We start from the raw sequence: 24,010 nt of genomic DNA, 5'->3' as shown, positions 1-24,010 counted from the left end.
CAGATAAATGCTACAAATAATCTGAGTGGACTCCCTTGATTGCCAGTGCAGCTCTTAGTAATGAAACAACAACAGTGCTATTTTACAGCACTTCTTGTACTGGGCATTCCTGAAAACCTTGATCCATTTCAGTGGCAGGACTGGTTTTCTTCACAGTAAGTTAAATACAAGGAATGGAACACATGTTTTTCAGTCCATTGTAATGGTTGACAAAAAAATTATTTTCAGGGCATATCTTTGCAAAATATGCCAGAAAACCTGCAGCAAGCCCCACTGACTAGGGCTAGACAGGGTGGCCAGGCTCCATGGTATTAAATTCTGACTGGGAAATTAATTCAGCCCTGGCCAAGAGGCAGCAAGGCACAGCTCTTCTGTAGCACCTGGAATTTTTCTGTTCCTGTGTGAGCTCTGACAGAGCTCAGATCTGCCTCATTTCCATCCCAGGATGCTCAGTCTGAACACTGGACTGATGGTGTAGCTGTGCAATGGTTGTTCCTGCAGCAAGGAGAAGCAAAAACCCCGTTCTGTTTGTAAAGGACAGTGCTCTAACACAGATAATAAATCAGCTCAGCTGTCCTGGGGGGCTGGGGCAGGACTGAGCTGCTCATTCCTCACAGATGGGTTGACAATCCTTGTTCAAGTCTGATGTTTCATAAACCACCTTGAGTTGTCCTGCTTTGCTGTTTAGTTATGGTGCCACCTCTAGAGTGTTTCTGAGAGTGGTTTTTATGTTTTCTGGAGGCTTTTCTTAATTATATGGATAAGTACTTTTATGATTGATTCCCGAAATTAAAGCAGTTTACAACTGGGTTTATATTATCTTCTTTCTTGGCCATCCCTTGGGTTTATTACTGAGTACATTTTCTGTTCAGTTTGTACTCAAGCTGTTTGTGTATATTTGCCTACTTTTTTCTTCCTCTAAATTTGCTGTTCTTCCTTTATTTATTTTTATTCCTGCCTTTGATTTTTTTCTCCTTTTCAGTAGATATTTCTACTGCCGTATTTTCTTCACTTAGCATGCTTTTCACTTCCCTCAGCAGCTGTTCCCAGACTATGGGCCATGACCCCAGGCAGGCTGTGGCAGTTACGAGTGGGCTACAAAATTAAGTTGCTAATTTTGGCTGTGGTGACACAGGAAAGTCAAAGAGCTGTTGGTTTCCTTCAGCAGTTTTCTGAGCTAAGACTGATAACATGTAGGAAAACAGATAAAGCATCAAGTACCCTTATACCAGATTCCACTGCTATGATAAACAACTTAAGCCTATTTACTCTTGCTTCAGTTTCTCCTCATTTCCATGTCAATGGTTCTGCTCCCTGTGTCTCTCTGGGTGTTTTTGAAGGCAATAACATCTAAGGCAGGTCCTGCCCAGCCAAGGAAGCCACAGAGGGTGCCCTGACTTTTGGAGCTCTGGGAAAGTCTGTCCCCCTAGTTGAAAGAGTTGCTGGCAGATTTTTAGGTCTTCAGTATTCAGGAGAAACAAAACCAAAACAAACAAAAGCCAACAAAGCAAACAAAAACCCCACAACCCAAAACAAAAGAGATTAAGAAAAATCCCACCAGAAATAAACAGGAATAACTCTGGTGTAACAAGTGTCTGTTTTTCCCTCAGCTCTGTGCCTTTGTCCTGCTCTTCATTGACTTGCAGATACAACATATCATGGGCTCAATTCCCTTAAATACAGTAATTTCACAATTATAAGCTGCACCATTTTAACTAAAATTTTGGTCTGAACCCAAAGTGCGGCTTATAATCAGGTGCGGCTTATATACAGACAAAGAACGAGAAGTTGCTGTTTTAGTTTGGAGGACAGGTGTCTGCTAAGAAAGGCAGGAGCTTCTCTTTGAAATGGAGAATGTAAATCCCTTCCCTCCAAATTATTATAATTTTGAAATCAAGGGGCTTTCAGGCAAAAATATGGGAATTAGGAATAACAGTTCTTTTCTAGGGAAATTAAAATAGAAATACAGTACTACAAAGAAATAAACCCCAAACCCTGACAAAGTCAGAGTACAACCTGACACCCCGTCAGGCAGGGTGTTGGTAGCAGTCCATTCCATGGTGGCTGCATCCTCCTGCGGTGACAGATGTGGCTCAGTTGGAGCAGTGCTCCTGTACAAGGTGCAGTTTCCCTCCGGAGGTCCAGTGGTGATGTGGAGAAATCCGGTTTTCCTCTGGAGTCCAGGGGAGAAAGGGGCTACCTTAGTGTCCCAAAACCTCTGTTTTTATCTTGGTAAGAAATGTTGGGCTCTTCCCCCTGGCTGGAGCAACTTCCAATGGGATGCAGTAATTTTATCAGTCCCACAGTGGGACTCAATGGCCATGAGCAGAAAATGACTGGCTGGAGGAAGGATGGGGTGTGAAAAGATAAAGAACAATGCCCTGCCTGGTTTCAATGGATGACCCATTAGCAGAATATCTGCCATTGAGAGAAGGATCACTGCCCCCACCCTCAACAGATGGTGATAGAACAGATACCTTTTATCACACTCTGTATTGTAACATGTGGTTTATAATCAGGTGCGGCTTATAATTGCGAAATTACTGTAATTGCAGTGGCCCCCTGGCATGGATGGACATAGGATGGGATGAAAGGCTGTGCCATAGGTTTGTGTGGCTTTTCACCTGTCTGCCTCAAGCAGAGAGGCTGAGTGTGTGGAGAAGGGCCTTTCCTTTCCTAGCTGAGATGCTGGGTCATCTCCCCTAGTTTTAGAGGTCTGTTGTTGATCCTCACTTTTAGCCAGACATCCCTTGCTGCCTTAAAAATGGTGGAAAAAATATGAAGTTCTTCAGGGTAATTGGTCTGACCTGTTTGAAATAAATTACTCCCTAGAAGTGTGTTTGTCTTTATGGATTACACAGTGCTGGCAGGTGGTTTACTCAGATATAGACAACTACACTGTAAATCTCTATATTTGGTCAGATGAAACCTCATAATTTCAATAAGGCACAGCAGAGTCTTGGCAGGGCTGCTTCCCCACAGCAGCCTGGAGTGGCCATGACTCTTGAACCAATATCAGTAGCATCTCTGTCAATAAATTGAAAAGTTTTGTATTGATTAAAAAAGCACTTTGGGTGAGCAGGAGGGTCTGGAATAGCTGTAGAGGGGTGATGTGACTATTTTGTGCCAGGTATCAGGTTTAGGATCCTTCAGGGTATGTGTGATGAGATAGTGATGTCACACAGCTGAATATCAGGCACATGTAAAGATGATAGAGGAAGCATAAGGCTGTTGGACTGCACATTATCTTCAAAAACCTCATCTCTCTCTCATCCAGGGCCCATGGAAGAGGAGGGATTACACTGGTTTTGGGAAATACCAGCCTTTGGGCTGATTTAGTGAAACTTTAAGACAATTCTGACACGAAGCCAGTGTTTCTCCCGCATTGGAACCCAAATAATTGCTGGAACATGACAGGCAACAATTTCCTGTGAAATGGACACTTGCATAAATGATCATTTCACTTATTCCTGTTACAAATAGGACAAGGTTTGTTAATTCTGATTCGTCATTAAGAAGCTCCACAGAGCATGGATTTTTTCTTTTGTCAGTCCTATGCTGTCTGCAAAAACTTGGCCTTTATCTACTCCAGTGTCTCAATTAAAAATTGGCCTTTATCTATGGAGTCTCTCAATTAAATAGCAATATTATGAATACTCTTGATTCATGCCTAGGTGGGAGGATCTGTGCCATTGTGCAAACAGCTTTTCTGCCTCATTACCAGCTCTTCTTGTTTGGCTAACTTGTTTGCCTGATCAGATGATAAATGCTAATCCCTTCTCTGTTCTGTGACATGATGCTGAATTGGATGGCTGCAAAGCTCATAGGAGAGTTGTTTTCCTTCAGAACATCAGGAAGAATGGGAGATTTGAGGAGGTTATTAGTCCCTTTGGACCTTTAATGCTGTGTGCCCGTGGGATTAGTGAAATCCTGTCTATTACAAGGTAAATCTTTCCACACGAGGATCAAGTCTGGTAAGCAGGGCACCCTTTGCTCCTGTCCCAGCTGAATAATGTGGGACAGGAAGGCTTTGCTTTTGGTAAGACTTGGACAAGACTTGGACAGATGAACTGAGCCTAATTTTGGCTCTGTCACAGTAATTTTATACAAAATAAACCATTGAAATCACAGAATGGTTTGGGTTGGAGGGAACCTCAAAGATCATCTTGTTCCCATCCCCTGCCATGGTCAGGGACACCTTCCATAGTCCAGGTTGCTCCAAACCCCATCCAGTCCTTGTAGACTTGGATGTGGATAAGGTACCCACAACTTCTTCATCCAAAATCCACCCAAGCCCCGATTCCCATCTAAAAAAAGGCATTTTAAAGGTGACAGGTGAGGACTCTGATTATAACCCTATTGTCTCACCACCTGCCTGCATTTTTTAGTCATTACTTAACTCTCTTCATGGAAAACTCCATCTTGGTAGCTTCTCACATTGCTTGGGAGATGAGACAATGGCAAGAACAGCACCCAAACTCCTGAGCAGTGGACAAGTGACTGAGAGGGTCTTGTAGTCTTGGAGGATTTTAAAGAGGGTCAATGACAAGGATTTCACTCTTCTGGAATTGCTGCTGTTTCAAGTGTGTCACCTGCAGTCAAGAGCAGAGTCTTCTTCCCAAGAATTTGAATGATTATTGGGTTAGTAATCATCTGAACCACTTCATTCACATCTAAGCAGCATTTTCACAAGTGCTAGGACTTGTGAAATCTTTTCTTTTGCAAGAAATGGTTCTTTTTGGCTTATGATTTATCAAAAAAGACAAGCTTGTGGCCTTCTTGGAGAAGTCAGACTGAATCACAGAACATTCTGAATTTCATCCCCTGGAACACAAAATCACAGAAAGTGAGAAGAATGGGAGTTAAGAGCTAAAAATTGCAGAAGGAGCTTGTGAAGTGTTATATACCAGGGGTAAATTTTCAAAAGTTTCTGCTACTATTTTCTAGGAGAAAGGAAAAATATTATACTTATTTTTTATTAAATGAAAAAAAAATATTGGTATGATACATGAAGGAGAATAAAAACTTACATCTTCCATCAGTGGTCACAGAATCTGAGCTGGAAGGGGTCCACACAGCAACAGAACCCACAGCCTTGGTGGTGTCAGCACCAGGCTCTGGCCAGCTGAACTCATCTCAGAACAATTTTAGGTGCTGCCATCAGGTTGATAATGAAATAAATTCTGGGATGGGGCACTGGAGAATGCGGCAGGATCCGCTGCCTCTCGCGCGCTGAGCGAGTGCTCTGCCCTCTGAGCCAACTCCCCATCAGTGCTGCCACTGTTCTAGGACAGGTTTAGGGTGAAACACTGCAAATGCAGCTCCCTTTGGTGGCCACACACAAAACGTGGCAGGCATGTCTAGTTCAGTGCCTGATTCTATGCAGGGTCCCAAGTTCCAAACTTTTAATGAGAAAACCTGCTGATGAAAATAAGTAATTCTCTCTATGGGTGGGTATTCAGGGATTACTTTATAATCAACTCTGTATTTAAGGCTCAAAAATTCTTTTGCTAAGGTCCTTTATTTTATCACCTGAATTTGAGGAAAGGCCTCTGACCTTGTTCATACTGATGCTTTCTTTGACAGTAGAAATCAATTATTTTAGTTCTTTTTTAAACAATCTACAAGCAGAAGGGGAACTAGTGATAAAAAAATTAATGTGATTTTTCCCATGGGCTTAATGCTTTCTGGGAATAAATCCATGAAGCCTAAGAAGAATTGTGTCACTAACAATTATTTTCTGTGATTTAAGGTTTCATCAATGTCTTTGATGTTATACAGACTTAAGTGGAAAATGACTCTGAATTCATTGATGTTCTTATTGTGTAGTCTGTATTTAGGGACAGATCCTGTCCTTCCAATAAAAAATTATGGAGTACTTTAATCTGCTAAGAGGTGTGCTGAGAGACCAGTGGGACTGCCTGAACATTGATCCTTTTGTGAACTATGCTACTAAATCAGCAGTGCCAGCAAAGACTAAATCACATATCTCAGAGTGTGATATTTATAAAACTATTGTCTATGCTGGCTTCCACTGATGTGATGAATTCAGATAGAATACTTGAACTATTAAAAATGCATAATTTTAAACATTCATAACTTTTAAAATGCATATATATTTTTTAAGGCTTTCAATAATTGTCAAAACACATTGATTTAAAATTATGATTTGCTTTTTAAAATTTGTATATGACAATTTATATATATATTTATATATATATTTATATATATATAAAATTGTATATGACAATATAAAATAATGCCCTCAAACTGCTCTCTGTGGCAAACCAGGTGAGCTGGAACATTTCTGGCCATAGCCTTCCTAGGCAATTTGATCAGGACATACAGTAATTTCACGACTATAAGGCGCACCGGATTATAAGGCGCACTTCGGTTTTTGATCAAAATTTTAGTCAAAACAATGTGCCTTATAGTTGTGAAATTACTATACTTGAAATCACAGACTAGAAGCCACTGACCTGCGAGTGCCAGGCAGCAATCTGAATTAAATGGGTGTCTGCAAACAGCAGTGAATCCCCCAGTCCACGAGTGCTGATGCTGGGAGCAGGACAGGCTCTGGTGGACCTGCCAGCAGAGGAAAGGGGTGCTGAGCAGTGCCCATGTGCTCCCCAGCCAGAGCTGAGAGCAGCAATCATGGGAGGCACCACGGCGAGGGTAGCCCTTCCTTACCATCCTTCTCTGCATTTGTGGTGGCTCTGAGGCTACTTTGGTCCCTGGGAGGGGTAGAGAAGTTCCCAAGTTCTGCCCACATCCTGCCCGTCCCTGCCTGTTTACTTGCAGGGCTGGAGGCTGCAGGAAAAGCATTCCTGAAGGCAATCCTCAGCTGCAGGACAGAGCTCAGCAATAAGGTAGGTCTTAACGTGCCTCAGAGACACATGGACAGAAAAATACTTTTCCCACCCCTCATTCTATTCCTAAAATCAGAAACGGGATGATATCATCCATTCCTAGATTAAATCTCTGAATTTCTCCCAGAAATGTTCCCTTTGCTGTGAGATTCACACTATGCAAAGGCAACGTTCCTATTTATAACTTGTGGCTGAAGAGAAGTCTCTCATTAAGTAGAACCATCTCAGAGTAACTGTTGAATGGATTTCAGGGCTTTGGTAACATTTATTTTAAGCACTTGTCCTCTGCAGAAAGGTGGGTCAGTCTCAGCATCAGGGTCTGTGTGCCTTGATTCCTACTTTATACTTGTGTATGTCCCTTGGAATTTGGGTTTGCTAGGTTTTTTTGGGGTTTTGGGTTTTTGGTTTTTTTTGTACTGTTCGTTTTGTTATCATCTTTTCTTTTTGATTTACACTAATAGAATTGCAGCTGCACATCAGGATGGAGCCAGGCTCTGGGATATGAGAGATTTGCCACGTCAAAAAAAATAATTGGTTCCTGCAATTTGGAATCTGATGAAACTGAAGCTTGTTAAGGTTGAATACTTAGCCTGCTCTTGCATGATCTTTCCAATAACTCATGTTCCTTTGAAGTCACTTCATTGTCCTGACTTTCCTGGGTTTGAATTGTTGCCAGTGAAACGGAGTCCTCCTGGTGTAATTCATAGGCAGGAATCATAAAGCTGACACTCTTGCACATTGGTATGTGGGGAATAAAAATCTTTTTGCCCCTAGGATGTTATTAGGAACAAGATGACAACTTGTGAATATTTTCCAGGTATCATAATGCTTTTATATATTGGAATGTTGAATAACATCAGTGATAACATCACAGCAATGTGTGACATAGTGTTTCTGTTGCCCTGAATTGCAACTCTGTTCTAGCCTTTGGTGAACATCAAAAGTTTTAATGCTGAAACATTTATTATAGATTTTAATACTATTTATGCATTTTAATACTTTGAATCTTACAAGAACTTTACTCATGAAGTACACAAAACCAGGGAAAACTGTGGTCTTACGGATATCCAGTGGCATTCCTGTGGATATAACTGAATGCTTAAAAAAAGTAATAGATAGGCTTTTATGAATAGCATCCCAAAGCAGATCTTATGAAAAAATCTAATGATCTATGAAGGATTTATTTGTGCATTTTGTTTTGTTTTCCATGGTGAACTTCTCATAAATAGTGTAGTTACAGGCAAGGTAGACAAGCTGCTTCATGTGAATAAATGAATCAATACATCAAACTAATGCAGTGGTGTGGAAAAACACCAAGCAGCCTCTTGTCAGTGAGAAGAGACTTGGGGGTGTGAGGCAGGATGTGCTTTTCTGAAATAAACATTTTTACAAAGACTTCAGAAGTGGAAGTTCAATATAAAGACTGAAGATCTGCTTTATGCTCCCAATTTTTTTGTTTCATACACGTCAGAGGGATATAAAATTCTTAAAGGGGAGGCCACATGTGAGGAGATAGTGCTGCTCTCTCTCAGCCTTAGGGGTCAAAGCTATGGTTCATGTGGATTGGGAGCACCAGACAGAAGAGTTAAGCCCAGAGTCTTCAGCTCAGAGGGTTGATTGTAATACAGGGAGCCAGCCGTGCTCTCATCTGTCTCACAGAGACATTTCAAAGGTGGGGAAATCCCTTTCAACAGATCAGTGTCAAACCTGTCTGTTGTACTGTGTGGTGCCAGTCATACAGAGAAGACTGTGCCACGGAAAGGCATCATTTATCTGAGGTGAATTAAGTACAGTGCTCCAAGCTCCAAAGTTTTCATACCCCATGTAACATCAAAGTTTTCTAGCTTTACAGCACTTGCTAGTGAGTAAATGCAGCAAGACCAGAATGCAGCAAACCATAGAATACCAGAGTGGTTTGGGTTGGAAGAGACCTTCAAGATCCTCTGTTTCTATCCCTTCAACAAGACCAGGTTGCTCAAAGCCCCATCCAAGCTGGAACAATTCCAGGGATGGGGCAGCCACAGCTTCTCTGGGCGCCCTGTGCCAGGGCCTGCCTCACCACCCTCCCAGGGAAGAATTTCTTCCTAATATCTGATCTAAATCTACCCCCTTCAGCTTAAAGCCATACCCCCTTACATGCCTTTGTAAAAATTTATCTCTCCAGGCCTAGAAAATTAGGGTTCTTATAGATTATTTCCTTTCCCAACCCCTTTATAGTGTTTTGGGGCATGAACCAGTTATTGCTCACAGTGTAATTCTCTTGCATGTCTGATTTGCCTGAGAGATATAAGTATTTGTGCTGGTATGGCATTTCCCTGGAAATGAAAGCCACAGTTCAGCAGTTTAGATTTAAGCCTGTTGAATTTTTGAAAGAAAATTCCTTCCCTGAATTTGGGAGTAACCCCAGCAACCCACATGCCGTGCATGCCAAGTGGGAGAGGGCGTGTGGAAGCTGAATGGGGAGCAGGAGTGCATCAAAAAGAAACTGGAAATTGGATACGTAGATAAGGGCTGAAAAACGCACTTTCTTACACAGCTTTAAAAAGTGTGTCCCAGTAAAAATACAGGGAATGCAGTTGCTATAGCTACCAGCAAGGTTTTATGCAGAACTTCTCGAGGTACTTGCTGTGTAGTTGTACAAAAGTTTTTCTCAGTCAGAGGATTGGCTATCACCTTGTATTCAGTTTTTCTCCTTCTAACCAGGCACTGTTAGGTGTGTTTTTAGTTCCTGTACACAGCAGAAGAAGGCGAGGACCTTGAAAATTTTTCTTTTTATTGTACAAGTGAAACATTGTTGAATTGTTGATGGAGCTGAGTCAATGTGATATTTAATTTCTTACTTATTTCTCTGTTTGGGATTATTTTTAGGCCAAGAAACAGCCAATAGAATTGTGTAGAATTGTGGGCTTTCATCTTTACCTTAGTACAGAAAAAATTAAAATTCTTTTCTCGTAAACCACCAGTTGAGCAACTTGTTCTGGGTCCTAGAATTCAGGGAAAGGTTTCAGATTAAAACATGACACTGCAAACAGAAGAGAAATGCATTCATTTTAGAGATCAAGTGCATCAGGTGATGATAGCTGAGCACCCAAACAACTTTCTAGTCCTAGTGAGGGAATGTTCTGTCTTGTAAATCAAAACCCATAGTTCTATAGATCAGGAAAATTATTGCAACTTTGAACAAGGTATAGAAGATATACTGGGATTGTTAAGAATAGTTTTGGATTTGAGTTGTCTGGGAGGTTAGACTGCACATTATTGTCTCTTTCAGCTGTACTAATCTATAAATAAGTGTTGGTGTCTGAATACATTGACATGAATATGACAAACTTTCACACATCAAATTAGATCTCGTATGTATCTATGGAAAACAAGTTATAACACCTGTTTTAGCTCTTAAAGAACAGGCTGTCAGTCTTGCTAACAAAGACAAAACAGCAAAACAAGCACAATCACTTTTTTTTTTTTTTTGGCAACAGATAGATTAAAATAGTTACTCTTCAGACAGCAAATATGTTGGAAATACTTTGTTATCTGAATATGATGTCAATTCATGTGCATGTCTGCCCATGGCAATGTATTAGTACTTTGGTATTTTTGTTGGCACCAGGAGGAAAAGAAAGCAAAGTACCTTCTTGCTCCTGAGTGGAGCAGGAAGCTTAGTGCCAAAAGAGGTGTAGAAAAGCCAAAGTGCTCAGGACCTTTTTGTGCCCTTTATTTTCTGGGAGAGGTCCTGAGCCTCCCTGCAGTCAGCAGAGCATCCCCAGCTGGCATTTGGGTCAGTTGAGCCTCTGGGTTGGCTTCATCCATTCCAATTCATGGATAGAGAAAACTCAGAGTGAAGTTTAACCCTTTACACTATCCAGGAGTGTCCCATAGTTTTGGTTCCCATATCTGTTATAAACTCTGCACAGAATGTTCTTAGGCTCTCCCTGTGGAAACTAGTGCTAAAGTTCAAAAAGACATTGCTTCTCCTAGCTCCATTTTGGTTCTTCTTCCCACACCTGCTTTTCATGGACAATTTCATCATTCAGGTCAGGGCATCTGTTTAGAAGTCAAGATCAGCTTCTTCTGTTCCCCATTAGGCAAAGACTTGATAAAGTTTCCTGCCATTACCTTTACCATCTTTGTGTGTTGCTGCTTTTGGCTGAATTTCTTGTGTCGCCTTGACCAGACAGACATCTGCTGAAATACTGGTATCTGTTGGGACACCAATATCTAAATCTTTGCTCTTTGTCTAAGCTTCTTTTATTGTGTCTGGGGAAAATAAGCACTTCTTGTGAGAAGTTAATTTATTTTACTCTTCCTCATAAGAAAGAGATAAAATCAATGTGTGTATGGATTTTTCTTTCTCTTTTGGAGCTTAGTATAAAACCATATAAAATGTTAGTTAGACACCTACAGCCTAAACTTAAATGATATAAATCCCAGTCAGAGCTCTGCTATGTCTTAAGAAAAAGAGTACAGTGTGAGAGTATTTGAAACTAAGATTTACAGTCCAGGAAGGCACAGATTTAATTTAAGTTCTAGCACTGCTGTCTAAGTAGGTATCTCTTTTCCATTTCTACAACTTTTCCATGTCCTTTCTTCTCCATCAAATTTTCTAATTTTGCTGTAGTTATTTTCCTGAAAGCACTCAGTGTCCTTATCCATTTCAAAATATCCTCTCTCCGACTAGCAATTAAAATCTTTGATACCTATATTACCTGTGCAATAACTCTCTCTTCTTTTAAGGTAAAAATTCAGGATATTGTATATGAAGAGGTAGGGAAAAGGGAATTAAGTAACTTTTGGAGTTTCAGGTCTTTTGAAGACAGTTTGAGGCACTTCCTCCTACAGTTAGTTGTGAAAATTTTAAATATGAGGAAATTATAATGTGAGGAAGACTTGAGTGTGATATTTCATGTTTCATTCATGTGATCTGTAAATTCCTTTTTTTCTTTCATGGACCATCCCCTTTTTGCTTTCTCTTTATCTACTGCTGTTTCTGAAGAATGAAAAGGAAGGAAGCAGAGTGGAGGATGGGACAGGGTGAGGGCTGAAACAGCCCAAACCCTTCCAGCCAACATGAGAATTACTGATCTGACACTGTCACAGCCCTCGCCATAAGCACAGGCAGGCAGACCCAGCGGTGATTCAGGGGGAGCTGCACATTTCTGATCAGCTCCTGAGTGACAGCCCTCTTCCCTCTGTCAGCTGCCTGCTGTCAGAGCTCTGTGTGGGCTGTAGAGCACAAGCTTTTGTATCTTATCCTTTCTGTGTGAGTGACAGTGGTGAAGAGAACCCTTCCTGTTAGAAAATAGGGATAATTTACATCTTTTCTCCAGCTACATCTTTCCCTGTTTAATTTACACCTGTCAGACCCTTATTTGCTGTACTACTCTTCAGTGTCTTCAGAAAATCTTCTGTTTTCACAGAATCACAGAATGGTTTGGGTTGGAGGGGACCTTCAAGGGCAGGGACACCTTCCACTGGACCAGGTTGCTCAGAGCCCCATCCAACCTGGCCTTGAACACTTCCAGGGATGGGACATCCAAAACTTCTCTGGGCAGCCTATGCCAGTGCCTCACCACTTTCAAAGTAAAGAATTTCTCACTAATATCCAATCTAAACCTGCCCTCTCTCAGCTTACATCCATTATCCCTTGTTCTTTCACTGCATTATCCTTGACAAGAGCCCCCCTTCAGCTCTTTAGGTACTGGAAGGCTGCTATGATGTCTTCCTAGAACCTTCTCTTTTCCAGGCTGAACAATTCCAATTCTCTCAGCCTTTCCTCACAGAGGGGTTCTCCATCCCTCTAATCCTCTCCATGGCCTCCTATGGACTCGCTCCTACAGGTCAATGTCCTTCCTTGTGGAAGGGGTGTCATGAGAGTGGAGCAGAGGAGCAGAACAGCCTCCCTTGACCTGCTGGCCACTCTGCTTTTGATGCAGACCAAGACATAGTTGAATTTTTGGACTGCAAGTGCCCATTGCTGTCTCATGTCCATCTTCTTTTCCACCAGTACCCTCAATTCCTTCTTGGCAGGGCTGTTCTCAATCCATTCATCCCATCTTATTTAGTTTTCCATCTTACAGCCCTGGGGGCAGAAATGACAATAACAGTGACAAGGCAGGATTTTCCTGCAGGTCTCCTTCTGCTGGGATCACGGTGAAGTCATGGAAGGATTCACAGTCAGTGATTTTCTGCGTGTCACATTCAGAAATTGAGAGGGGTAAAGTGCAGGTTTTTTCTGTCTTGGATTTAGGATCTCTGACACTTATTAAACTCTGCTTCTGCTTGACTCCCTTGTGTTCCCCTAACCTGTTCCCCGTGCTGATGGTGGCCACAGTGGTGGGCAGAGATGGCTGAGACATCAGAGATGCAACTTGTCTTCACTCAAACCTGTCCTGCACTGAGGGAAGCAGTGCTTTTTATTTCTCTCATTTTATAGGAGTCTGCATTGATGGTGAAGACATTCACAATGCAGAACTTTGTGGTCAGAGATGATTCTTCCTGCCTCCTCTGAGCCCAGCTCCTTTCATAAGAAAGAGAAAGCTTTCAGGTCAGAGCCAAAAAGAGACTGGAGGCAGTCACCTCCAAGATTTTCAGTCAAACTCTCCAACCTTCCCCCTCTGCAGACACCTAAGATTGATACAGTGCCCAACCTCAGGGTTCTGCTGCTGGGGCTTCCAAGATTTGCCTCTGCCTTCAATGATTTGAGTTATACAGCTATAAGGAATCAAGTGGCAATCCTACATCAGTTCCAGAAGCACCTTTTGTTTTGGGTCAGTTCTCAAAATGCAATTTCAACTAAGTGAATTGCTTTCTACCCTGGGGCCCTGCTGCAAGGAGGTAAAGACTGGTCTGTTTCTGGAGTACCTGGAGAGAAGGGGTTCCTTGCAGGCTGATCAATTGTCCTTTTTCACTCCAGTGTTTTAAAAGAGAAATGCTTGTTCTCAGTGAAGGAGATTTTCAGCTTGGGTGGGCTTCAGGCAGTGGATACATAATGGGAGTGCTGGATGGAGAGGAAAGGTTCAGAGCTGAGGATGCAACCCTGCTATCTGTACCTCCACAAGTAATGACAGATACCTCTTCATTTCATGGCCTTTATTCACAGATCATTCACTTTTGCTGGTGTGTTCTGGGTTTCATTACAAAGGTCAAGACAGTGCAAATTAGTCTATGGAAAGGCTCTGCAGTACTAAATCTCCTAATAAAATACACTTGTTGTTTCTGAGGAAAGTCTCATTGCATTAGATGTCCATCATCTTTTTGGAACACATGGAGGGGGAACTCACCCACATGCTTCAAGAAGGAGACATTCACATTTCTGTATTTGGGAATTTTTCTGTCATTTGGATAGTTCAGCAGAAATGTTGGAAGTGGTAGGTGAGTGTGTGGTGCATCTCCAATTAGCATGGCCTTGTTAATAATGCTGAGAGTGACAGACAATGGGTATGAGCTCATTTCTGGAGTTTGTAGGGATTCTGTTTTCCAGGCCATTATCATAAGGCGTAGAGCAAGGAATGCAAAGCAATTCTTCCTTGCCCCAGTTAAGAGTTCTGGGAAATGCGTTCAGCAGTCTCCTCTTTGTTAGAAAGCATGTTGCCTATTTTCCAAATAGATTTAGGCTGTTACCCCATCCCAATTCCTCGCTCCAGCTCTGCTCACTAACTATATAAAGCCATTACATATGGGTCTTTTTACTGACATAATCCTCGACTGTACTAAAAAAGAAAATATTACATTTCATTCCAAGAGCTGTAAGAACTTCCATGAGGATATAAAAAGCAGGAAATTGGCCCTGTAAGAGTGGAGTACTCTCATATTGAATAGCCTTCAGGGGCTCTGTGTTGAAAGCTTCTTCCTAATAGCCAATGTAGGTTGGAACAGCTTGCCCTCTGCTTGAGAGGAAATGGGATTTGTAGGACTTTGCCAGTACAGGTTTACAGGGCTTAGGCCAAAGAACTGGTGTTCTGTGACCCTGTACAAAATCAACATGCTCCATACGTACTGCACTAAGGAGTCTGAACATGCAGTACTGAGGAAAAATCTGAGGATTTTCCATTCCATCACAAACTGAATGTTTCTGGAAAACATTTTAGTCTTTGTCTTGCTTGTATCACTCCTCTTTAATCTGGACACCCTGCAGACAGATGTGGAGGTTAATTTAAATGTATGAATCTCTGGGAATAATGTTATTTATTATCTCAAACAGCCAGTGTGCCTTGTATCATCTTCAGGCGATGAATTTTCCATGTCCAGGACGTCTGTGTGCTGCAAACCCTGCTTCAGCAACAGCATGAGAGACATTTCAGCATTGTGCTAATTTAAAAGAAGAAGACAAAAAAGTATGGTCAAAGTTTTCTAACTTAGTCTTGTGAATACAGCCATTATTGGGATGGTGAGCTGTGCACCTGCTACTTGGTAATGTAGTGTGGAGTTTGTTTTCCCCGAAGAGTGTTCCTAAATTTTTAATGTATCTAATAATATTATTGTGTTAATATCCACAAGATTCAAATAAGTTTGTGCCCCAAAAGATGAGCCACTGCAGAGGCAGAATATGGACCCACATGTTTTCTAATTGACTTGCAATCTATGTGACTTGAATTATATGCTTGAGAATCTTTTGGGGGTAGAAGAATATTGTGAAAGTCAGCTCTGAGTATCTGACCTCTGAGTATCCTGTCCTGTTGCTAGTTCCCTGGTCCATGCTAAAGAAGTGCAGGCTACAGCTTTGCAGAGGAAAGTAACAATTAGGGGGAAAAAAATGTTTCAAATAAAATGCAGTCCTGAGAGGCTACTTTGCTATTAAAAAAAAAAAGAAAAAGCATCTACAAGTATTGAACCAATGCTTCAGTTTCAAGTTCAAGATATTCTTCCTGCCTTTGCCAGTGAGAAAATAAACATGGTGAGAGAAGCTGTCAGTACAAGTGCTGCAGGTGCTGGTGCCTGGTTCTTGGACAAACTCTGTTTTCAGGCGTTGCTTTCCCAGATCAGATATGCAAAGTTTCCCCTTATCAGCTCTTCTAATCCCTTCCACCTCAGATATGCTCTGAGACACTTCCCATGGGTCTTTTCCCTGATAACTATTTCAGTCAGGATTACCAAGATGCTTGTTTTATACAGAACCAGCCTTTTAGATGTAGATCTTCTTTTTAAATTCCTTGTTAACTGAAGTGAGAAGAGGTCACCCTTTATGGGCTTGGCTGGTTAAACACATGCATTCAGAGGGTGCAGTGGAGATTTTCCTGGTCAATGATGCCAAAGCCAAAGAGAGACTCTGTCACACAGATTTTGATTGCAGATTACCTTGGTTTTTTATTAGACAGTCAGTAGGAAGATTTCTAGCTTGATATGAAGGAGTACAGTTTAAATCTGGAGTTACTTCCTCTGGGCAAAACAGTGAAAAGTTATACTTGGGGATATTGCATCAAGGTTTCAGCCTTCAGACACTGGCTGCAGCAGGCAAAAATACTCTGCAAAGTCCTCTTCTAGCAGTGGGGGTGTTTCAGAATAGCAGCAATTTGGCAGCCAACCAGTAAGGGCTTGCTTTAAAGCGTCAGCAGTAAGTGCATTGATGAGGGGTCAATTTGTGGAGTGCATGATCCAAGCATAGGTTAAGGAGTCGAGAGTAGCTGAATTCTAATTCTGACCTTCTCTCAGGGCTCCTTGTGTGTGCACATGCAGCACCACAGAGGTTAAAGGAACGTTTCTCAGGCTGCAAATTAGGAAATGCCCATGTTGAGTTAATCCTTGCAGTGTGCTTCATGGCCCTCTAGGACTCTTGGTTACACTCCTTTTTAGGATATTTTTTCCCACTAAACTTCCATTTTGTTCTGTCTCCTGGACAGGTACCTGTCACTTAGGGAACAGCTATGTATTATTTTTCCCCTCCTAAATTATCAGTATGTACTTTATTTTTCACACAATCAAACACTTCCAATTGCAGCAATATTAATCATTCATGGGCTGGGCAGTTCCAGCACCAAGTACTTCGGGCAGTAATAGAGTTCAGCTAAGGCAAACAAATCAGTGGGATGGAATGGTCTGCTGATGTTTCCCCCTGCCCTATTTCATCTCCCATAAAGCTGACAGACTGCTTTGGCTCACATTCATGTTGACCATCAGTCTGCACCTGATCAGTTTTTTAGGGATTGGGGTAGAAGTTGTCCTTAAAATGTGATGCAGCCCAGAGAAGCTGTGGATGTGCCATCCCTGGAAGTGTTCAAAGCCAGGTTGGATGGGGCTCTGAGTATCTTCTAGTCTAGTGGAAGGTGTCCCTGCCCATGGCAGGAGTTGGAATGAGATCATCTTGAAGGTCCCTTCCAACCCAAACCATTCTGTGATTCAATCACTGCAAATGAAGAAATGTCCCACCCCCTGCAGCCTCACCAGCACTCAGGGCAGACGTTGAAGAGTATTTTGCTAGCAGGGTGCATGAATGGCTTCTTCCAACATACTGTGGGTCTGCTGACAGTCTCCTCCTCGATTTCAGCAAACTTTGGCTCAGCTGTAGCAAAGCACCTCAGGAATAGCTCTGGTGTTAGCAGAGAATTTTCTGCTCTATTATTCACATGGGTTTTTAAAGAACGTCCACTGAAATCAATGTCCCTGTTTTCATTAACTGCAGTTGGCTTTGGATCAGGCCTGGGAAGATGCACATCTTCCAGAAATGCCATCGGGTGATTTCTTTAACAACCATTGAACAAAGATATACGACTGCATGGGATGATCAGCAGGGAAGAAAGTCCCATCTCTCTTTTATACAGTTGGCTTCCTGCTCATATCAGCAATAATTTAGATAATTAAATTGCTTAGTTCAGTAGTTGGAAGAGGCACAATCAACAAGCTGACTCTACTAAGATGTCAGATGTATTAGTGTGCTGGGTTTTATATTTGTTTTTCTTTTTTGTGTGTGTGTGAAAAGCTGTATAATTGGACACTGTCTTTTTCACCCCCGGCTAACCTCTTCTTCAGAGGAGCATACCAAAGACATTTAAAATCACATTATGAATGCCAGCATAGTTACAACATTTATATGGCATATGGTGATGTTCAGTGGCAGCAGACGAATGGATGAAATCAAGCACAATAATAGAATCAGCCCCCCTTGAATTTAACAGTAAGACAAACAGTTCAGTGGTACAATTCAGTAAAACGCAAGTTAGAGCTCAAATATTTTAATGAGGAGTCTAAAATACATAACTGGGCATACTTTGAACATTGAACTTTGATTCAGTGGTCTTTGAACTTTTGCTCATATGAGGTAGAAAATGTTTTATTAAATCATAGTTCTGAACTGCTCATTTTACTGTGACTCCAGGTTTATTTTGTTTTGGTTTATGAATATTTGTGGCTGAATCACTCCTCTGAAGAATGAAGGAGATCACAGAAAGTGTTTTGTGTTGTTCCATCTCTAACTCACGTGGGTTTTGCTGTTTGTGGCATCTCTCAAACCAGGACAGAGAAGCAGTGTCTGGAGAGGCTGAGATGGGGTGTATCCACAGCCAGTACCAATTGCTACTCCCAGAAGTGCCGTGAAGTTTTCTTCTCTGCCACATTCTCTGTGTCTGCCCCCCTCTGTGTCTTTTCCTTTTATTTTTTCAAGATGCTGCTCCTAAACAAACAATTTTGCTTCTTATTTTCCACAAAAAAGTTTTTCATCCTTGTTTTCTGAATCTCAATGCTGAGATGAGAAGTCTGAGTTCTCCTTTGGCTCTTTTTTCATACTGATGTTTTTTGCCCTGCATTCCCCAAAGAGTATTTACTTACTGTTCAAAACTATAGAGAGGGATTCTAACTGACCTAAAACTCTACACTAAACCCCCCAAAAGCCATTCTGGAGATGCAGGTTGTATAGAACTCATGCCTATCTTTTGCATATTGTTTGTTCAGCTGTGAGATGGTATGAATGGCTTTATGCTGTGCTTGTATTTTGGGTGTGGAGGGCTCACTCTAGCATTCACTGACTTCTCAGCCAGGATGCCATTCCCACATCGTGTTTGCATGTAGCCAGAAGAATTCACTTCTTTTTTTCTCATTAAACTATTAAAAATGGAGCCTCAGACACAGAGTCCACAGTTCAGTAATAAACTCGGACGTGATAGGATTTGTCAGTTATTTTTGCAATAGCCCTTAATGCATCACAAGGGAATCCCTAAGTGATGTTTGTGAAATAAAGAAAAAGTGGGAGGTATTTTTAAATGATATACATTGACTTAGGCCTCTTTGAGCAAAATTATTCCCGCATGATATGCTGAACTAAAAATAATAGTAATAAAAAAAAAATCTATGCTGGCCATTTGGATATAGGGTTAAATAAAGAGAATTTCTTAGTCTTGGATCACTCTGAAACCTAAACTGTCCCAGTTTTGGCTCCTTTTTGACCATTTCTCCTGAAAAGGGAAATAAATAGTGATCAGCTGCTGCAATTTCAAACTGGGCTCAGTCTCAAAGTGGCTGACTGAGGTGGGAAAGAAACAAGTGTGGAAAACCCATTGCTAAAAATATTTTATTTCCAACCTTTCTTCTAATACCTCTGAAGAGTTTGTTGCCATGACATGAGTCCTGTTGATGTGAATGGGGCAATTTTCTGAAACTGGTATATTTGTACATAAAGTAGTTCCAAGTTAAGAGACTTGGTTCAATTCTTTGAGCTATAAAAGTGGATAAAATTATATATTTTGGCCTGAATGCAAGAATAATATTGAACCATAAATGTGCATTAAAGCCACCACAAGTTATGATTATAGATTTTAAGCAGATGTTCTGATTTGATTTGAGGCTTTTTTTGCCCCACTATTTTTAGCCTAAATGGCTGCTCTGAGACACCTTGCAGTATTCAAAATGCAGAAATGAGTTCTTGGAGCGTTTTGGCAAGGATGAAAGAGGCCTCAGAGACAGAGCCCTCAGGCCTGGCCATGGAGGAAGTTCTTCTGCTGGGACAGAATCCCAACGTACCAAGGGAGCCCCATCCACCAAGCTGCATCTGCTGCTCTCAGAGCCAGGGCTCTTCTTCTGACTGACACCAGCTGGTGCTCTGCTCCTTTTATCCTGGCCTCATGTGGGTTAGCAGCTGGCCAAGACTGTTTTTAAGAATGTATTTATAAATCTTCACAGCCGTGCAAGCCCAGATTCAGAGAAAGGACGTGTTGAGCTCGGCGCTGGAGTGCAGGATGTCTCTTGGCAGATCTGGTTTCCCAGCTCTTGCTGCTGCCACCAACCTGCTGTCCCATCACTTGTACCCAAAAACAATGTTTCCTAAAAAAATCCAGGGGAGCAAAAACCTCGGGCTGAAGGCTCCCACAGATATTTTAAGTAATGCCTGTCCTGATCCCTCTGCAGGCGGCTGCCTGATTGGTATTTCAATAACGCACTTATTTAGAAGGAAATTCTAACTCCTGTAGGGCACACTGGTATTTTCATGCCTTTTTTACCCTGCAGCCTTTTCCAGCTGGCTCCAACCTGAACACCTCACTGTCTGGTAGGGACATCATCTGGCTGAGGTGCAAACTACAGCACCTGATTGTGTCCTTTGTACTTAGGATTGGTACATGAATAAATATGATTTGAAAAAATATCTTTCTTGTATTTATGTTCCACTGCTGGCAGATACTTCCAAATATTATTTGCAGTGAAGGGTTTATTATATGTATTGCTTTTCTCCTTGTCTGCATATGACACGGACTTCTGAAAATAACCTGGTTTTTATCTTTTGGAAGGAGCCTGTACTTTTTTGTGGGGATAAGGATTTATAGCGACATCTTGACAACTTCATAAGTTTTTTCCCCTTTTTAATTTCCTAAACCAGCACAACATGCTGAGATATGAGGGAGAGATAGGCCCAACATCTGACTGATCAAAACAGGTTTTGAACAAATGCTGACGCCACCATTCTTCCTGTCTGTGATTCCCACAGAACCTTACTGCTTTGAAAATACCCTAGAAGGAATAATTGACCCTGCAGCAATGAACTGCATCAGACAGTGTCCCCTTCATGACTTCTACCCAGCCATCAACAGGGAGAAGCAGACGTGCATGTTAAGAGACTGAGAAGGCAAAACTTCCCCAAGAAAATGGACAAAGAAATCATTAGGAAAAGAAGGAATCAGGGGACTTGAAAAAGTTTTTGAAAATAATGCCTCAGGCAGTGAGAGCTGCAGAATAGAAGCTGGTTTTCTAACTTGTGGGTGTGCAAACAGTAGATCAAATTGCAATGACTTTATGATGTAATAAAAAATAATAAAATGAGATCATTATCAGATTTTTTTTTTAAGTGTTGATCTAGTGTTAGAAAACACAGCTTGACTTCTAACAGCCCAGCCACTTTGCCTGGCTTCTTACAATACCTTCTGACTTCAGTGACTCCACTCAAAGTCAACTCAAATCAAAGACCTTATATTGAAGATAACCCTGAGCTTTTGCACATCTTTAAGCCAAATAGTGGAAAGACATGTTTTGAAATTGCTGAGTTTGCTCCTATAAAAAGGACTGATGGCAACAAATATGCACGTGAAAACAGTGGTGTATTTTTAGCATTTGTCATTTTTGGGGCTCCAGAACTGAAAGCATTGATGGGTGAAGTGGCAATGGGTTTGTGTGTGATTTGTAGTGGTTTGTATCTGGGCTCTGTGTTGTGTATCTCCTAATGATGAATGCGTGGGAGGGCCAGGTCAGGAATGGTTTCCACTCCAGTGCGCTGATTGTGTAGTTGGCAGTGGGCTCAATTAAAGTATAATAATCTGGTAATCTCTCTCCTGTTTCCATTCAGCTGCTTCACAGTGAATAGAGCCAGTGAACGAGTATAGCTTTTGAAAAGTAGGTGAACTCCTGCCTCTTTGTCTGAGCAGTTTGTGTCTAGTCAAGTAAAATGACAGGCAGAAGAGGCGACTCTCCAAACGTTGCTCTCGTGACTTGCATCACTCCTGCCGTTTGTGTTGCTGTGGGATAACACTTGCTCTTTATTTCCCTTTCCAGCCTGTGGGTTGGATTTCCAGCAAGCTTCACACCCCGGAGAAAAGAGGAGCTGATGTGAGAGAGGAGATGTGGACATGTCCATGATGGGAAGATGCCGTGTGCCCCATCTCTTGGTTCTGCTCACACTGGTGCTCAGCGGGGACAGAACCGAGGCACAAAGAGCAGGTATGAGTTCAGTTTTCTGCCTCGTGCCCTGGAGCTGCTGGGGCTCTCCCATGGCTGGGAGGAAATCTATAAACAGCCCAAGACATTGCTGGAAACACATAAAACAGACCTTAGAGATGGAGGGGTCAAGGCTGTGATTTACCTGGGGTCTTTTGTTCTGTTGCAGGCTGAGAAAGTTTAGCTCAGCTACCCACAGCAGGAGGAGCAGCTCACCAGAGTTTGCTCTGGATGTGCTCCATCTACCCCACATGGCATGGAGATCCCTTCTTCCATCGCCTCCTGTGGGTGTCAGAGGAGACCTGGGGAATCTTCTGCCTGGCTGTGACTTTCCTGTGAGCTCAACAGAGCCAGGGCACTGTTCATACCCTCCCCTGAGTCAAGATATTTGAAGGATGTGTTGATGTGCTGCTTAGGGACATGGTTTAGTGATGGACTAATATTGGGCTAATGGTTGAACTTCATGATCTTGAAGGTTTTTTCGACCTAAGTGACTCTAGAATTCGATGTTTCTCTACTGTCTAGTTGTTAGCACGGTCTCTGGCCCAGATTTTGGCCTGGGCTCATGAACACTCTCCCCCAAAATGCCACTGAGCTTTACAGGATGGTGTAGCTGAGGGATTGTTCCTACAGGGATCAAGGACAAGGACACATTGGTGTTTGTGTGGCAGCAGAAAGAGTTATCTGGCACTAGTGATGCCACACCTCAAAAATGGTTGTAGACCCACACAATGTGTTTTTTTTATGAGACCTTTTTGAGATGGAGGTTTTCTGTCTCTTTTTCTAGGAAAGCTGCTATTCTGTAGGCTTGTGTAATTTATAAGAAACAAAAGGCTTTTTTAGGCCTTTTTTCAGTTTAAGGAATAACTGCTTTACAACTTTCTTATGTGATCTCCCTATGGGGTTTTGGGTGAACTTTACCAGGAATAAATACTTCGTAGCCAAAAAAAGTGAAATCTCACTTTTTTTTTTCCCTACTTCTGGACCTGCCACAGGCAGAATATAGTGAAGCTATTTATATGTTCATTCTGTGCTTGCTTTAAATAATTTTTGGGGTTATGGCTTGTTTGTGAACTATTTTTAAAGGAAATATTGCAAAACAGTTGGTTCAGTGTCTGAGTAGATGAACAGAACTCCTTGAATCATGCTCCCAGAGAGCATTTCTGCAATTACAAAACTCAAATTTTACTTTCTGTGAATATCTCCCATATTCCCTTAATATGAACTGAATTGTTTCTGCCAGTAAAAAAGTACTGTTATGGCATTCTTGGAAAACAATCAATTTGTCCAGTAGTGGACATTAGAGTGCTAAAAATGCAGATTAATATTTACTAAAAGCATTTCTGTAGCATTTCATCTCGCTGCCACCAGGTCTGTAAGCAAAGAATCACCAATGCAAAAAAAAAATTATCCCTGAAGACCATCTTTTTCCTCCCTGCAATACTGCCTTGAAGAGGCATCACTTTTTAAACCTTAACTCCCTCCTGTTTTAAGGCTCATTGCCCTTGAAGACAGACAGGATTCATTCTGTCTGTTCTGTTTGTTTTGAAATTGCTGTTGTCTCACCTGCTGAGAGTCATTAAAATAAGTAGCAGGAAGGTCTGTACCTTGTGGGTTTTGCTCTCTAGTTAGTCTCACCTAATTAACATTCTTTCAGCCAGAATAGATGAATATAATAATGAATTTAGGAAGGAGGTGAGGTGGGGAAGTGTAAGCTTCTTTCTTACCTTTTACTGTTAATCTTTTATACTTCCAGAAAACAAGCAGAACCACACTTGAGGGTCCAGCTGATATACACAGATGTAATGTAACTTGCATGCCATAATTTAAAATGATATGAACCATCACTTCCACTCTCAGATTGCCTTCGAGAGAGTTTTCCCAGACTGACTTTTTTTGCTCTGGAGTTAGAGACAAGCACTGCCTCCCTCACAAAATGCCATCACAGAACAGTCCCACATGCAGGTTTTGGCTGGGATACAGTTAATTTTCCTCACAGTAACTGCTCTGGGACTGTG

The 24,010-nt window shown here is 41.7% G+C and overlaps 1 protein-coding gene across 1 annotated transcript in view; it reads left to right on the top strand.

Annotated features, from left to right (window-relative positions):
* Window positions 1–24,010, top strand: part of COL22A1 (collagen type XXII alpha 1 chain) — a 231,592-nt gene that overhangs the window by 5,790 nt on the left and 201,792 nt on the right. Inside the window, exon 2 of the mRNA XM_033078454.1 lies at window positions 21,831–21,995. Within this exon, the coding sequence (XP_032934345.1) occupies window positions 21,905–21,995 (91 nt within the window). The 5' untranslated portion in view covers window positions 21,831–21,904. The remainder of the gene's footprint in view (window positions 1–21,830; window positions 21,996–24,010) is intronic.

The sequence above is a fragment of the Catharus ustulatus genome, chromosome 1 (genome assembly GCF_009819885.2).
Source record: "Catharus ustulatus isolate bCatUst1 chromosome 1, bCatUst1.pri.v2, whole genome shotgun sequence".
NCBI lineage: Eukaryota > Metazoa > Chordata > Aves > Passeriformes > Turdidae > Catharus > Catharus ustulatus.
Note: the sequence above shows the minus strand (reverse complement) of the source record. Positions and strands in the feature narration are given on the sequence as shown.